This window comes from Canis lupus, chromosome 30 (assembly GCF_011100685.1).
Source record: "Canis lupus familiaris isolate Mischka breed German Shepherd chromosome 30, alternate assembly UU_Cfam_GSD_1.0, whole genome shotgun sequence".
Classification (NCBI taxonomy): Eukaryota; Metazoa; Chordata; class Mammalia; order Carnivora; family Canidae; genus Canis; species Canis lupus.
The window spans coordinates 37266371-37281292 of record NC_049251.1 but is presented as its reverse complement, the minus strand read 5'-3'; the positions used below and the strand labels follow the sequence as shown (position 1 = coordinate 37281292).

At 40.8% G+C, this 14922-nt stretch overlaps 1 protein-coding gene across 2 annotated transcripts in view; it reads right to left on the bottom strand.

Annotated features, from left to right (window-relative positions):
• The window catches only part of REC114 (REC114 meiotic recombination protein), a 102799-nt gene that overhangs the window by 6778 nt on the left and 81099 nt on the right, over positions 1 to 14922 (bottom strand). For both annotated transcript variants that reach the window (XM_038580925.1, XM_038580926.1), the window contains exons 3-4: positions 9235 to 9318; positions 1350 to 1562 (exon numbers count right to left, since the gene is read on the bottom strand). In XM_038580925.1, coding sequence (XP_038436853.1) covers positions 1350 to 1562; positions 9235 to 9318 — 297 coding nt within the window. The remainder of the gene's footprint in view (positions 1 to 1349; positions 1563 to 9234; positions 9319 to 14922) is intronic.

Here is a 14922-nt window from a genome sequence, read left to right as displayed (position 1 = left end):
TGGACTCTCCCATCTACTTCTGCATTCCATCTGTTGCTTTGGATGAACTACGTGAAGAAAATCTTGGTTTCACACAGATACGTATATGGAAAAGGCAGAAGTATCTTAAAATAGCATTTTCAGGTAATTGTGGATATTCTTTGACAGGACACCAAAACTCAACAAGAGATAGGTTCTTAAAATTTAATTGTAACACAGAATCTAAAATCCTAATGAACTTGTTACACTGTTATATTAAAACCACTGGACTATTTTGTACTTTGTTTTTATTTATTTATTTATTTATTTATTTATGATAGTCACAGAGAGAGAGAGAGGCGCAGAGACACAGGCAGAGGGAGAAGCAGGCTCCATGCACCGGGAGCCCGATGTGGGATTCGATCCCGGGTCTCCAGGATCACGCCCTGGGCCAAAGGCAGGCGCCAAACCGCTGCGCCACCCAGGGATCCCCTATTTTGTACTTTGAATGGATCTTTATGTGTGATTTTGTAGTATCACGGATTGGTCATCTGGAAAATACTGGTTCACTGGACTATACAGATCTTCCAAAATGTTGAAACTTTTTGTCATAATTGTCTCAAAAAGAAAAACATCTATGTTCATTAATAGCACTATCGGAAAAGTCTTCCTGTTGGGAAGCTGTCACGGTCCAGGGGCAGATACAAGGTTTCCAAGATTCCAAGGTTCACTTGAAAAGCCTATTTCATCACTGTCCATAAATACTATTAGTTGTTTTCTGAAAATGACAGGCTCACTTCATTTGAGAAAATGTCCACTGAGTACCCAGTAACGGGTAAGCAGACGCTGCTCTCTCGAGTACTAAGGGCAGCCGGCGAGGAAGGGCCGGCTCCGTGGCCAGCACAGCCATGCAGGCGCCTCCCCGAAGGCGGCCGCCGAGCTCCTGAACGCAGAGCGGGCACGTGCGTTCTCAGGGCAAGCGAGGGGGAGGACTGCTGACTACCTACATGGTCTGCTGTCACTGCCTTCATCTGTGCTGAGGTGACAGCAGCTTTGCTCACAATTCATTTGTCAGATTAATGCAAATACTGACACAGTGAAAGGGGCAAATAACGTCTAAATATTCTTCTAAGAATAAGGGTGGCTTTATGGACCCCTGGAAGGGCTATCAGGGAGAAGTCCATGGACCACATGTTGAGGACCATGGCCTAGAGTGACACCATGGCTTCTGGCTCATCTAATTTCTAGGCCGACAGGTAGCTCAATGAGGATCAACCTTCAATTTAAGTAAGTCCCTCAACATACGGTCCCTTTTAACCCACAAACCAGACAGATTCAACAAATTCCACTGTGACTTCAGCCCCCTGAAGCCAACACACTCGCCCACTTACCCCGGGCTGCGGTGGGCCGCGCTGTGCACAGTCCTGCCCTTGGCTTTTGCCTGCCGTGAGCGGGCTGGGACCCGGCCTGAGCTCCTCGCAGGCCCCGTCGGGCACCTGGACGGTCACGTACTGGGCCAGCTTCTGCACACAGCTGCAGCAGCGTTCCAGCGCCTGCTCCCTGGACACTCCACTGAACTGCACCCGGAACATGCGACTCTTGTTCTATTGGACAAATCCAAAGTTCTCCTCGGTAACCTTCGTCATGTGCTTTCAGTTACCGTGCAGTCTTCTAGGGAGTGCTTCCCTTTGCTCGCAGGGGAAGAAGAGGCATGGATAAAGGAGCAGTTACTCTGGATTGTTCATGTGGGCAGAGAAAAGCCAGTCTTTCTTTTCTTCCCCTTTGGGGGAGCTACTCCTACTATATTCATCTCCTTTAGGGAATTGACAGCAACAAAAACGGAAAAGCCCGTTCCAAAAAGACCAGGAAAGTCACCAGTGACTGCAGTAAAAGATCAATGTTTTGTCTTACTTCGGAATAAAGATTTCATAGCTTCTAATTCCTTAGGTGGAAAATCAGGGCTGGCTCAACAGAATTTCTCTAAAGCCAAGTATATAAAAGAGCAAACTGGGGAGATGGCACATGCAACAGACCAGTGAAGTTGACAGACAAGACAGGAGAACAGGCAGCAGGCAGATGCTGAGCTGGGGAATCTCATACTAGTAATTGGTAGTGCTCTGTATCTGGGAAGAAGCCAGACTACCACACAAATCACACGTTGCCTCTAATTTGCTGTATGAGCTCCATCTCTTGGCAAATCAGCAAATGTGGGAGAGATGCAGTTAACATTGTTAAAGTTTGGCAACTACATCAAACTTATTTGATTGTAAGTTTAAAAACAGAACTACGCTGTACCAGTAACAACAAAAATAAACCCATTATTTTAGTAGAAGTAGCTTCCTGTTTTGCTAGTCTGGTATTCTAACCGGGTCGGCACATTATCAGACACCCGGTTGTATGGTGTGCCTTTGTCCACTTTCTTCTTTAAAGAAATCAGGACACTGGGACACCTGGGGGGCTCAGCAGTTAAGCATCTGCCTTCAGCTCAGGAAGTGACCCTGGAGTCCCGGGATCAAGTCCCGCGTCGGGCTCCCTGCATGGAGCCTGCTTCTCCCTCTGCCTGTATCTCTGCCTGTGTCTCTGCCTCTCTCTCTGTGTCTCTAATGAATAAATAAAATCTTAAAAAGAAAAATCTGGATGCTAACTTAACACAGTGACTTTCCACTTACTAAATACATAAATCACTCTGCTAACGGGAAAATGTTTCCAGCCACGGCTAACAAAATCCTGTAAGCTCCCTCAGGCCAACGTCCCCTGGTTTGCCTGTTCCCAATTTATGCTATTTAAGTTTTTAGATAAAGCCATTAGGCAAAGCCACATATTTAGGTTTCAGTAAACTCTGGGCATGTCCAAGTGATGAGCAGGTATCATGTTTAGAAGAATAGACACTGCTCCCTCTTTGCTGCCACTGTTGGGTTCTCTTCATTTTGTAATTAATTTACTCTTTATCCTAAGTGTAAAATAACCCATTATCACCACCCCTACAACAATGAAAAATATGAAAAGGGAATATTCTAGTATGTACCTATCTTAGGACATATACACACACACACATCCATTGTGGGTTATATATTACTGGATATGCTAGACTATACTACTGTTTGGTAACCTATCAAGAATAAAAATAAAAATATAGTTCATTGCTCTTCATGGCTGAAGAGGATTCCTTTATTAACCTGGCCCCCTGCTGACAAATATTTTAAGTTATTTACAGTCTTTTTCCCTATTATAAACCACAAAGCTTTGGCAGGCGTTCTCACACTATATATCTTTGTACATAAATCTGGCTGGTCCAAAGATCTTGTGTATTTGGGTACCTAATGCCAAACTGCTCTGGGCCAGACAGTATCAGTTACTTGCATTGACAGTTTATCTGTCTGTACCCTCCAACACTGGAGATTCTTATTCTTTTAAACTTTTTTTAAGATTTCATTTATTTATTCATGAGAGACACAGAAACAAGAGAAGCAGAGACACAGGCAGAGGGAGAAGCAGGCCCCATGCAGGGAGCCCAACGTGGGACTGGATCCCGCGTCCCCAGGATCACACCCTGGGCTGAAGGCGGCGCTAAACCGCTGAGGCACCGGGCTGCCTTCTTTTAAACCTTTTTTACTCTACCAGGTGAACATAGATTTTTTATTGTAGGAATTCATTTCTTTGATTACCAATAAGGTCAAATGTTTTTCTTCCACTTATTGGGCATCTTATATTTTTTCTTTCCTGTATCACCTATTCACTTCCTTAGCCATTTTTCTCTTGGAGGAATAATCCCCAAATTGTCAAGAGTAATTGAAAGCTGATTTTCCTCAAGGAAGAGAAAAGAACTGATAAGAGACCTATACATTCCATTTCTGGTAATTCTATGTATCTCTTTTTTGTGTGTGATCAGTTGAGCTGTTTTCCTGTTTACAATTAATTAGCTGTTTCAAGCTTACCCTAGTTGAAACTCTATATGGAGACATCTCTGTTAGCTATTCCCATGCTGACTCTGTTATTATCCAACCTCTGATATGCAGTCACATTAAAAATTGTACCTTGGAGCTGGATGGAAAGCTGTACATTAGAAACAGACAATTAAGAGTATCAATGGCAAAGATCTCGGGCCACTCGTGTAAGTCTAGAGGTATCTATATGTGAGTATGCATAAGAAGGAGTCTGGACAGTTAGGGTTTCTTTAGAATGTAGTTCCAAGAATGACAGGGTATGCTGTATGCGTGCGTGATAGCCTAACTGAAGCCTTGCTGCGTGTTTGTTTCTGTAAAATTGAATTTGAACTTATTATCTGAAGCCAGAAATATCACCTCAGTGCATGTGGACCCAAGATAAAACTGAGGTACATCAGGAAAAAAAATGTGACAATGAGCTACATCGCCATCCCACATCCTCAATGCCATAGGGCACCACAATGGAAAAGCTGCCACTGGGTTCACAAGAAGGACTCCTAGGTTGAAAATCTTGATAAGATTTATGCTTATGCCTTATATAAAAGTGAGAAAGGGCTCCTTGTGGTGAAATGAGAAGTTTTCAAGTATATACCAACAGCCATGAACTGACCTAAATATACAGTCTATTATCTAAGGAGATTAGCTCAGAATTACTGTATTTTAAGTGATGGTTTATATACTAGATTGTTCTCCCTTATTCCAGAACACTTAATTTCAAGTTATTACACAAGCAGAAAACCCCCTTCACATGGATGCCTTGAGGAAATAAAAATTAAGGCTGAGGGCTTGCCTCTTGACACTTATCTTCATGTACTCACAAGAAAGTCAGGCTCTGCCTTCTGGAAACCTTCATGCCCAGTAAATTCTGACTCACAGCTATGAACAGCATCTCCCTTTGGAGATTCTTGAGCTGCAGGCTCTATGTTTGACAGTCTCAGCACACGTGCAAGACGTGGGCCTGGTTAGCACCACGTGGGAGGAGAGCCATGGAGATACAAGGCCTCACCAACCTGCTGGGGTTTCCTGCTCAGTTTAGATTCATTGCCCAGACCCGTATGAAGTTTCCCATCACCACTGGGACCCCAACTGAAGTAGTTTCCCCCACAACAGGTAAAGAATAGGAAGGGGAGGGGAGTACAGAAAAAGGACTTAATGAGAGAAGGGGCTTCAACACTTTCTTCGATTCTTTACTTTGAAACTAAGAGGACAGACTCCAAGCCTAGACCAGACAAAATCATGAAAACAGATTTGAGTGAGTTATTGGGGGTAAAGAGGATGTTGTTTTTGTTCACTCCTTTAAACCAAAGTCCCTTCAGATAGGTAAGTAAATGTGGACTGTTAGCTGATCAGCCTGGACATTTTGATCAGAATTATTGAAAAAAAGGAAGCCCAATCTGCAAATAGGCACGACTTAAACAATCTATTTCATCCAGAGAGAAAATAAATATAATCTTTTAGTTACCCACAGATTTTAACTATATTAAATTGCTGTCGGGCAGCCCTGGTGGCTCAGCAGTTTAGCGTCGCCTTCGGCCCAGGGCGTGATCCTGGAGACCCCATATCGAGCCCCATGTCCGGCTCCCTGCATGGAACCTGTTTCTCCCTCTGCCTCTGCTCTCTCTGGGTCTTTCAGGAGTAAATAAATAAAACCTTTTTAAATAAATAAATAAATAAATAAATAAATAAATAAATAAATAAATTGCTGTTAACAGTAAAAACCTTATTTCAAAATACTTCTTCCATTTGTCAACTTAACAATGGCGTTTGTTACATAATACTTGGTTAACTAAAAGCTACCCAAGGCAAGAAACACCAAAGATACCAAAGTATCTGTTGGTTCAACATTAATATGTTAAGTCAATAGATCACAAAAAGGAAAAAAAAAATGATCTTGATAAGAGGTCAAAAAGCTTTTGATAAATCAATTTGATATGTAATCCTGATAAAATATTAATAAATAAACTTTAACTGAAAGAATATCTCCCTTACATGGTAAAGAATATCCAATCAACAGCTAGAAATGTTTTAATATCTAAATACTACTTTGCATTCAAGTCAGCAAGAGGTCAAGGATGACGCTGTAACCATAAAATTAGTGTTCTGAAAAGGTCTAGGTAATTCAGTAGGGTGAGAAAAGTAATAAGTCGAAACTACTGGAAATAAATAAAATTGTCACTGTACATTATAAAATCACTTTCCTAGAAAGTAAAAAATTAACAAATCAAGAGTTAATGAAAGTTCAGTAAGGAAGCCAAGTTTTAATTAATTCAGAAAAATTCTAATAAGCAGCTAAAAATATCTTTGGGCTAAAGAATATCATTCACAGTAACACTGAGAAAAAGGTTCCTAACCTGTAATATTTATAAATATTTATATATAAATATATATATATTTTATGCATATATAACTATATATAAACTACAAAGTTACATAAATATGTATTTCTACATAGCATGTAACCTGTACATGTATATAACATGTAATCTCTATACATATTCTGTCTAAATACTTTTTTTTTCTGTCTAAATACTTTGAAGAGGAAAATAAGGCAAAATCAGTACGTAGGTGATTCAAAGAAATACAGATGGCTAACTAACCCACAAAACAAGCTCATTTTCATTAGTTACCAAAGAAATGCAAATTAAAGGAAGATGCTCATTTCTGCCAATAAGATTGGAAGCTACCTTTTAAATTTAAATTATATCCCCCTATTGGGAAGAATTTGGGTAAATGAGCATTCTTACACATCACTAGTGTTGAAGAAATAGGCAACCTATAGAGAGGACAGATATACAAAATAAATACACATACTTCCAGGACTCTCAAGAACCCTGTAAAAAAACCTTTACAAAAATCAAAACATTTTTTTAATAGTGAAAACTTGGGAATTAGTTAGCTGAATCATGGTACATCCAAAATAAAATGCTATGTAGCCACGAAGAATCACATTTTCAAAGACTAAGAAATGACTCGGGATATGTTCCTGATGTAATGTTACGTGACAGGAGAGTAGGAGGATACAAAGCACTCTTTATACGACATCCCAAGTGTATAAATTATCTTTATGGTAGACACTGTTCATTGCCTTGAGCTGATACACACAAGAGGCTGGAAAAGCCAAACGCTCATTTTGCTAATGTTAGCAGATTGGGATTGGCCACATTACACTGTTCTGCTCCATGAGACATAAGAAGACATATTCTAGGGGTTGTAGAAGGTGGAAGAAAGCCTTATAGAAAAGTTTATGCTTTCCTTACGAAAGGGACAGATGAAGCTGGTTTTCCTTGAACAGAAATTCAACAGAGCAACAGCAGCCATTCTGTAAATGTGAAGGGAGAGGCTGGGGGAATTGCAAAGATGTTGACCTTGGCAGTATGAAATTGCTGAGCCAATACTAGCAACTGCCTGTTTCTGGTGAAAAAAAATAAACCCCTAATTTTGGGGGCCATTATGCCTGGACTTTCTGTCCCATGCATTTGAATGCTATCCTAACTGCTAGAGTATTTATGCCAAGTAACAACTTTAAAATGTTATAATGCTTAATTTTTGAGTGGCCAAATTATGCTTGGTTTTTATTTTGCTCTTTACAGTTAAAAATTTTAATAGTAATATATATCAGGAAAAATTAAAACTCAACTATTAGACATATGGCATGGTATAACCTTTAAAAGACATATATAGTGAGTAAGAGGTAAGGGGTGCTGACCTCTGTACAGTTGAAAGTCCAAGTATGACTTGTGACTCCCCACAAAACTTAGCTACTAGTAATCTATTACTGACAGGAAGCTTTACCAGTAACACAGTCAATCAACACGCTTTGTATGTTACCTGTGTTATATGTATATGTATGTTGTATGTATTCCTACAATGAAGTAAGCTACAGAGAATGTTAAGAAAATCATAAGGAAGAGCAAATACATGTACAGTACTGTACAGTATCTAAAAAAAATCTGTGTATAAGCAGACTTACAAGTTCAAACTGCTATTGTTCTGGCATGATACAGTCCAGGGCTCAAGTCAGAAGACCAGTGGGTGGCCCAGTTCTCTGACAGCTAGTTATACCCTGGACTAGTGGTGGAAGTCACAGTTCATTCCCTAATGCATAAAACGAAAACAGAAACTCCTGAAAATGTGCAACGGGGTTTTTGAGTATGTGCTCTAGATCCCTTTGGCAGTCTGGCAAAACCAGCAGATCACTTCTCAAAACAACCTTTTTAATCACATAAAACACATTAGATTGTAAAGGAAGGAAACCAATTATCTTGAAACAGTCTACCACAATATTACAACACTAATTTGTGAACTAACAACATATATGCTTTATTAACATATGCAATAAAGAGATCTAGCAGCAGGTCTAATCTGGCAGTGACACTGTCAGCATGGCTGACATTGAAGCTATCTGAAACTGTGATGTGGTATGAAAGTAGCTGATTTCTATTGGTGCAAAGGTCTAATATGACTGTGTCTAAGGCCTAGGTTCATAATTGAAGGAAATGATAAATTTCAATTAGAAGTCAGTGAAAAGCCATGCAGTTCATTGTCCCCTGAATCCTTTAAGGACTCTTTGGAGGGTCTGTGGACCCCAGGCTAAGACCGCTCTATTAGATGCTCTCTATTAGATCCTCTTCCAAGAGGTCTATGAACTCTTGGAAGAGGATCTCAGTCTATGAACCCACAAAAATTTGGCATCTTTCACCTAAATTTCAATGTTATTTACTCAGTAAATGTTAATAGGTTAGTTTTTTACAGTCTATGAACCCACAAAAATTTGGCATCTTTCACCTAAATTTCAATGTTATTTACTCAGTAAATGTTAATAGGTTAGTTTTTTACAGTTATTTCTGAAAGAAAATAATCCAGGTGATTAGTCTGTATGTTTCTTTGATGAGGATCATTCTCTATGTTTAATGCAGCTAGAAAGCAAATAAAAGGGACATTTTTTAATATTAAAGAGGGAAAATGAAAAGATATATTCAGTAAAGCATTCGGAAATAGTAAGACAAACACTGACCCACCCCCCGCCCTGCTCCCAGCGTGTGCCTGGGGATGGAGAATGGTTGAGCCACCCTGTCAGAGGGGCACTGACAGATCTATCAAAGCTCTGGCTCCTTACCCATGAGGCTTCTGCCTCTCTACAGTCCTCCTTCCATGTTCTGCCCATAGTGCAAACCTTTCTTAAACATAACTAATCTTCCAGGTTCCATTTCACCTGCAAAGAGAAGCTCCCATACCTCCCTCTCCCCCTCCCAGTCTGCACTGCCCCCGCCACTGTGCACACTTAGAAGATGAGAAGGGTATGAGCATTTGCTTAAAACAGTTGGCCTCTTGCCTTTATCGTTGTTCCAAACAATAGACAATCCATGCGTCTCACAATCTTCAACCAGTTCTTGCTACCAATGAGTGAAAAGCCTTCCTGAAACAACACAATTAAACACAATTAGCTATAGAAGCAAAAAGGGACATGAAGAATAGCTCTGGTGCAGCTGCCTCCTATTAGAAAGTTGTGCATGTATTCTGAAATTAAGCACAGTAGAAATGATTCAACCTCACCCACTACCAACGATGACCCTTCCAGTAAGTCCCCGTGTCCCAGGGCTCTTCCTGCCTGATCCACAGTAAGAGCCTCAGCTTTTATTGCTTGATATTTTCATCTTGAAAATAAAATATTAAAGATAGTAAATGTCCACAGTCATATTTGCTATAAAGTACATTTTAGAGGGGTGTCTGAGTGGCTCAGTTGGTTAAGCGTCTGCCTTCAGCTCAGGTCATGATCCCAGGGTCCTGGGATCGAGCCCCACATTGAGCTCCCTGCTCAGTGGGGAGTCTGCTTCTCCCTCTGTCCTTCACCCCGTGAGCTTGTGCTCTCTCTCTCTCACTTTCTTTCTCTCTCAAATGAATAAGATCTCAAAAAAAATTTAAAAATGAATTTCTAGAATTTGCCAAAATATGAGCCTATATTCCTGAAAGCTAAGGGTTTCCAATACACTAATTTATTAAATTATCTGACACATCTATCTACAAAGCAAGAGTTCTCTTCATGAGAAACTTATTTTTAGATTTGATGAATGGAAAAATTGAAGCAACTTGTTTTTGGATACTGAATGTCTAGTTCTTCATTTCAATCTGATAAACAAAATAGGCAAAGAGGGCAGTAGAGGGCACACTAGTCTCAAAAGAGAGAGCAGCTAGATCCTAATGGCAGAAAGATGAACTTTTTCTGCAGCTTATTAATAATACAGTAAATAGAATTGACTGTTTAGGCATTGCGTTCGCTCCTCAGCTCCAATTATGTTGTCAGTGGATTTCCCCAGTTAAGAAGCCCAGTAGTGAGACCGTTCTTGGCATTCAGTAAAGCTGATCCTGGGAACTGAAAGAATGGTGGTGTACAAATCCTGCCTGCACACCGCCTGCCTGCCTTGTACTGTTCATGTACCACAGCGAGGGAAGGCTGCCCAAGGGATCCGAGGAGATATCAGAGAAAACTCCAACTCTGGGAAAACAGAAGAAAAGGTCGTCGCTTACAAGTGTGAACCCTCACGGCGTGTCTCTTCCCAAATCTATACATAGAGAAACCACAACTTCCAGACAAATTTAGAGCCTGGAAAAACTGGATGTTAATTCCTTAGCGTTTTCATTTAAAAAAGAAAAAAGAAAGTCACTTCTAAAATGTGGATTCTAAGAGTTTCATCAGTAGTGGTAGGATTTCTTTTATTTTTAATGAAAAAACAAGTTAGGCAAACCATCTGTGATTTCTTCTTAAAACTCTCTGAATTAGCAAAAAAGAAATGTGTTTACTATTAGATCCCAAACATGCAGACACTGTAGTATGAAATGGCAGTATGCGAGGACCCTGAAACTCATACCAAGTACAAACTGGTACAACTGTTTTTTCTTTTCTTTTCTTTTTTAGTAGGCTCTATGCTCAGTGTGGAGCCCAATATGGGGCTTGAACCCAATGCGGGGCTTGAACTCACAACACTGACATCAAGACCTGAGCAGAGATCAAGAATGGGACACTTAACTGACTGAACCACCCAGGTGCCCCCAAACTGCTACAACTCCTACGGAGGGTAATTTGGCAGTATCAGAATTACAAATGTAATACTTTTTAATCAGGCAACTCCATCCTGGGAATTCATTTCACAGATCAGCCTGCACACATGTGAAGTGATGCATAGACAAGGTTAAGCATTTCTGCATTCTTAACAGTAAAAGACTGGAAACAATTCAAGCACACATCAACAGTGGACTAGTGAAATAAAATATGGTACTCTTTACAACAGTGTACAACTGTAAAAAATAGTAAATGCTGTTCAGTAGAAATATAATTTGAGCCACATATATAATTTTTAATTTTCTAATAGCCACATTTTAAAAACAAAAAGAAGTTGGTAAAATTTTAGTATTTTATTTAACTTCTATGTAAAAAGGCATTATTATTTCAACATGTAAACACCGTAAAACATTAAGGTAGTGTAAAAAAAGAGAATGCAAACTAAGTCTCTGAACCCCAATGTGTTTTACACTTATACCACATCTCAATTTGGACACTGTATTTTTTGATGGTTAAAGTGAATAACCAAAACAATAACAATAACTAAAACAAATACCAAAACAATAACGTCTAATGGGAACGTTACTGCTAGCATTTTACACTGCTACCGTTTTAAAATCTACATTTAAATTAAAGTTCTTGGTTTTAGTCTGCCAGCCACATTTCGAGTGTTCAGCAGCCAGCCCGTTGCTATCTTCTCAGTGTGGTTCTGTACGAATTGATCTCTATGGTGTATTGTTCAGCAAAAAGCAAGCTACAGAACAATGTCCGTAATATACTACTTTCTGCATAAGGGAGGACACATGCAATGTATATTCTTATTATTTGTTTATATTTACATTAAAAAGAAACTAGAAGGATTAGTACACATGAGACTAATAAAAATAGCTATCTGTAGGGAGTGGGAGTGAACAGTGCAGATGGGGGTAGGAGATGGAGTAAGATTTTTTGTTGTCCTCCACAAACACTGCTGCTCCCACATGGTGCCGCCTCGGTGAATGGCGTCACATACACCTGCCCGACACCCAAGAGATCACGGGCCATCATGCTCGACTCCTTTCCTCACTCCTTCAACACTAAGAAATCTTCAGCCTTGGAGATCCCACCCCCAAACGGCTTCTCCACCTAACCATTCTCCCCATGTACACTGCCACTGCTGCATCAGGCCCCCGCTGGCTGTCCCCAGAATTCCCGCACTATCCTTGGAACTGATTCCCCTTCCCCCAGGCCCAATTTCTCCATCTATCTGAGCTACCACCCGAGCAGTCTTTGTAAAACAAAAATCAGATGAAGTCACTCCCTTTTGATGCCACCATCTCATCATCCTCTCCCTCACCCCCCCACAAGAAACACCTGCGGGATAGAGTTCAGATTCCTTGATGCATATAAATTTCTAACACTTGGCTTCTCTGCCTTTCATGCATGATTATTTCCTTCGACTCCCATATAAATGCTGTATTAGAGGCATATAAAACTCCCTGCAGTTCTGCAAATGTGCCAAGCTCCTCACACCTGGATTTTGTCGTACAGCTCATTCCTGAAATGGCTTCCTTTTTCACTGACTTTTGAAAACCCAGCTTTATTTCAACCATTCACTACAAGACAAAGTTGGCTGACCTCTTGGAATTCTGTGCTCTCACAGGATCTTTTACTTATCTCATAACTGGCAACATTTCATAGAGTGAAGACAAATCCCTGGGCAGGCAAACAGGTTCTAGAATGTGTCTTACTACTCCTTGAAACCCCAGCAACTAGCACAATGTTTAGCAATTGCTAATGGATCCGCCCCAGCAGCCGCTCCATTTAGGACTCTGTGCAGTGGCCACGTGGGGAAAGGTGTGGTCTCCTCCCTGAGGGCATCTCTCACTCTCTCTTTTTTAATTTGACAGAGAGAACAAGCAAGCACAAGCAGCAGGACTAGCCGAGGCAGAGGGAGAGGGAGAAGAAGACTCCCCTCTGAGCAGGGAGCCCCATGTAGGGCTCTATCTCAGGACCCTGGGATCATGACCTGAGCCAGTCAGATGCTTCACTGCTTCACCTTCACCGACAGAGCCACCCATATGCCCCCTGGCAGCATCTCTTATTTGAGCCATGTTAAGGCTTCTATTCATCAATTTGTCTAAACCATTTGCCTTAGAACCTTGTATATCTCTTCTCTGCCTCTTTCCTGGACGTTTTGCCTAATTAACTTCTAATCATTATTCATTTTATCCCTAATCTCACTTGGGTTACCTATTAGACTTCCCCACAGTGCTCAAAGCATCTATCACAGTTGGTGTGTCTGCAGGGCTTATGTGCTTTACATCTGGCTTTCCCCTCGATGACAAGCCGCATGCAGGCAGGGGCTATGTGTGTGTGTGTGTGTGTGTGTGTGTGTGTGTGTGTGTATGTATGTATGTGTGTATATATATATCACCTATTATAGTGTTTGACACTAGAAGATGCTTCAGTAAGTTTTCAATAAATGAAAGAATGAAGTTCTTTACTAAAATTAACATTTCATGGCAGTACTTCTTGGGAACAGTGAGGCTCATACATTTATTACCTGGCCAATGATGCAGAACATCTTACTTTTGACTTATACCAATCTTGTTGAAGATTCAGAAAGCTTTATCATCCTAATGTTTCGGGATTTAGTAAAGAAGTGTACCTAACCACTTGCCATTAATATATTCCTAGATTTTTAATAATTCATCTGTCTCTGAAAATCTACCTCTTTGAATCTCCTTTAAAGCCTATGCATCTGGTGAATTCTGTTTAGCTCAATTGCTCCTCTATGCAGAGTCTCCTGACTTCATACCAGTCACTACTAAAAATTCACTTACCATCCCTGAGCTCCTACTATGGCTGAGCACTGCTACAGGTTAAAAAAAGTCGCAAAAGCTGCCCAAGGGTAGGGGAGAAGACATCCGAATCCCCTGGGAGTTCGCCCCCCTCGTGCTCAGGATACTGTTTTTCTCACCCAGCCAAAAATCACTGATGAGAGTATGAGATATGCCTTCACAGTGCTGGGCTGGAAAATGGTTAGGAATTAACAGTACAGGGTAGGAAGGGAAAGAGAGAGGAATATTCTGGAAAATGCCAAATTTACCATCAGACTAAAGAATAAGAGCCAAGAAGCCATGTCTCAGAAAGAGGTATGTGAAAGTTACGGGGAGCAAGACTGTCATGTAAATAGTTGAGGGTCTCAGGTGATGTACAGGGATGGAGTGACAGTAAGACTTATGAAGTGCACAGAATTCAGCAGGTGGGAGGTGCTATCATGTCTGTGTTCACATCTGTCATTCTACCTCAATCTCCTCCTGGATCCCACTTTATTTTTATTTATTTTTAAAAGATTTTACTTATTTATTCATAAGAGACACAGAGAGAAAGAAAGGCAGAGACACAGGCAGAGGGAGAAGCAGGCTCCATGCAGGGAGCCCAATGTGGGACTCGATCCCAGGTCTCCAGGATCACGCCCTGGGCTGAAGGCAGGCGCTAAACCGCTGAGCCACCCAGGGATCCCCTGGATCCCACTTTATTGCAAACTCCATGAGCAAGAACTGTGTTGCATCCATCTTTGTATCTTGCATATCTGTTGAATTAAAAAGGAATGCAGATCTCTGATCCCTGCCCCCACTCCTCCATATCCTCTGGGCCACGTCCTCTGATCATGCTGTGGACCGTCCCCTCCTGCTGTCCAGCTCCAGCACAGTCTCCCTGAGGTACACTGGCACAAATGCCACATGATTCTAAGAGGCCCCACACCACACTCATATATATGTATAAACAGTCCTGCAAGTTCTGGTTTTCAAGTATTATAAATTACAAAGTTATTTCTAGATTTTAGCTATCCACGTTCTCCTTGGTCTCTATTATTATAAATAATCAACAGTTATCAGAAAGAAAGCCATCTAAAGAAGGGAAAAAAGAACCTAAATAAATGGATGCAGAGATTAGAAGTAGACAACTTGATATCCA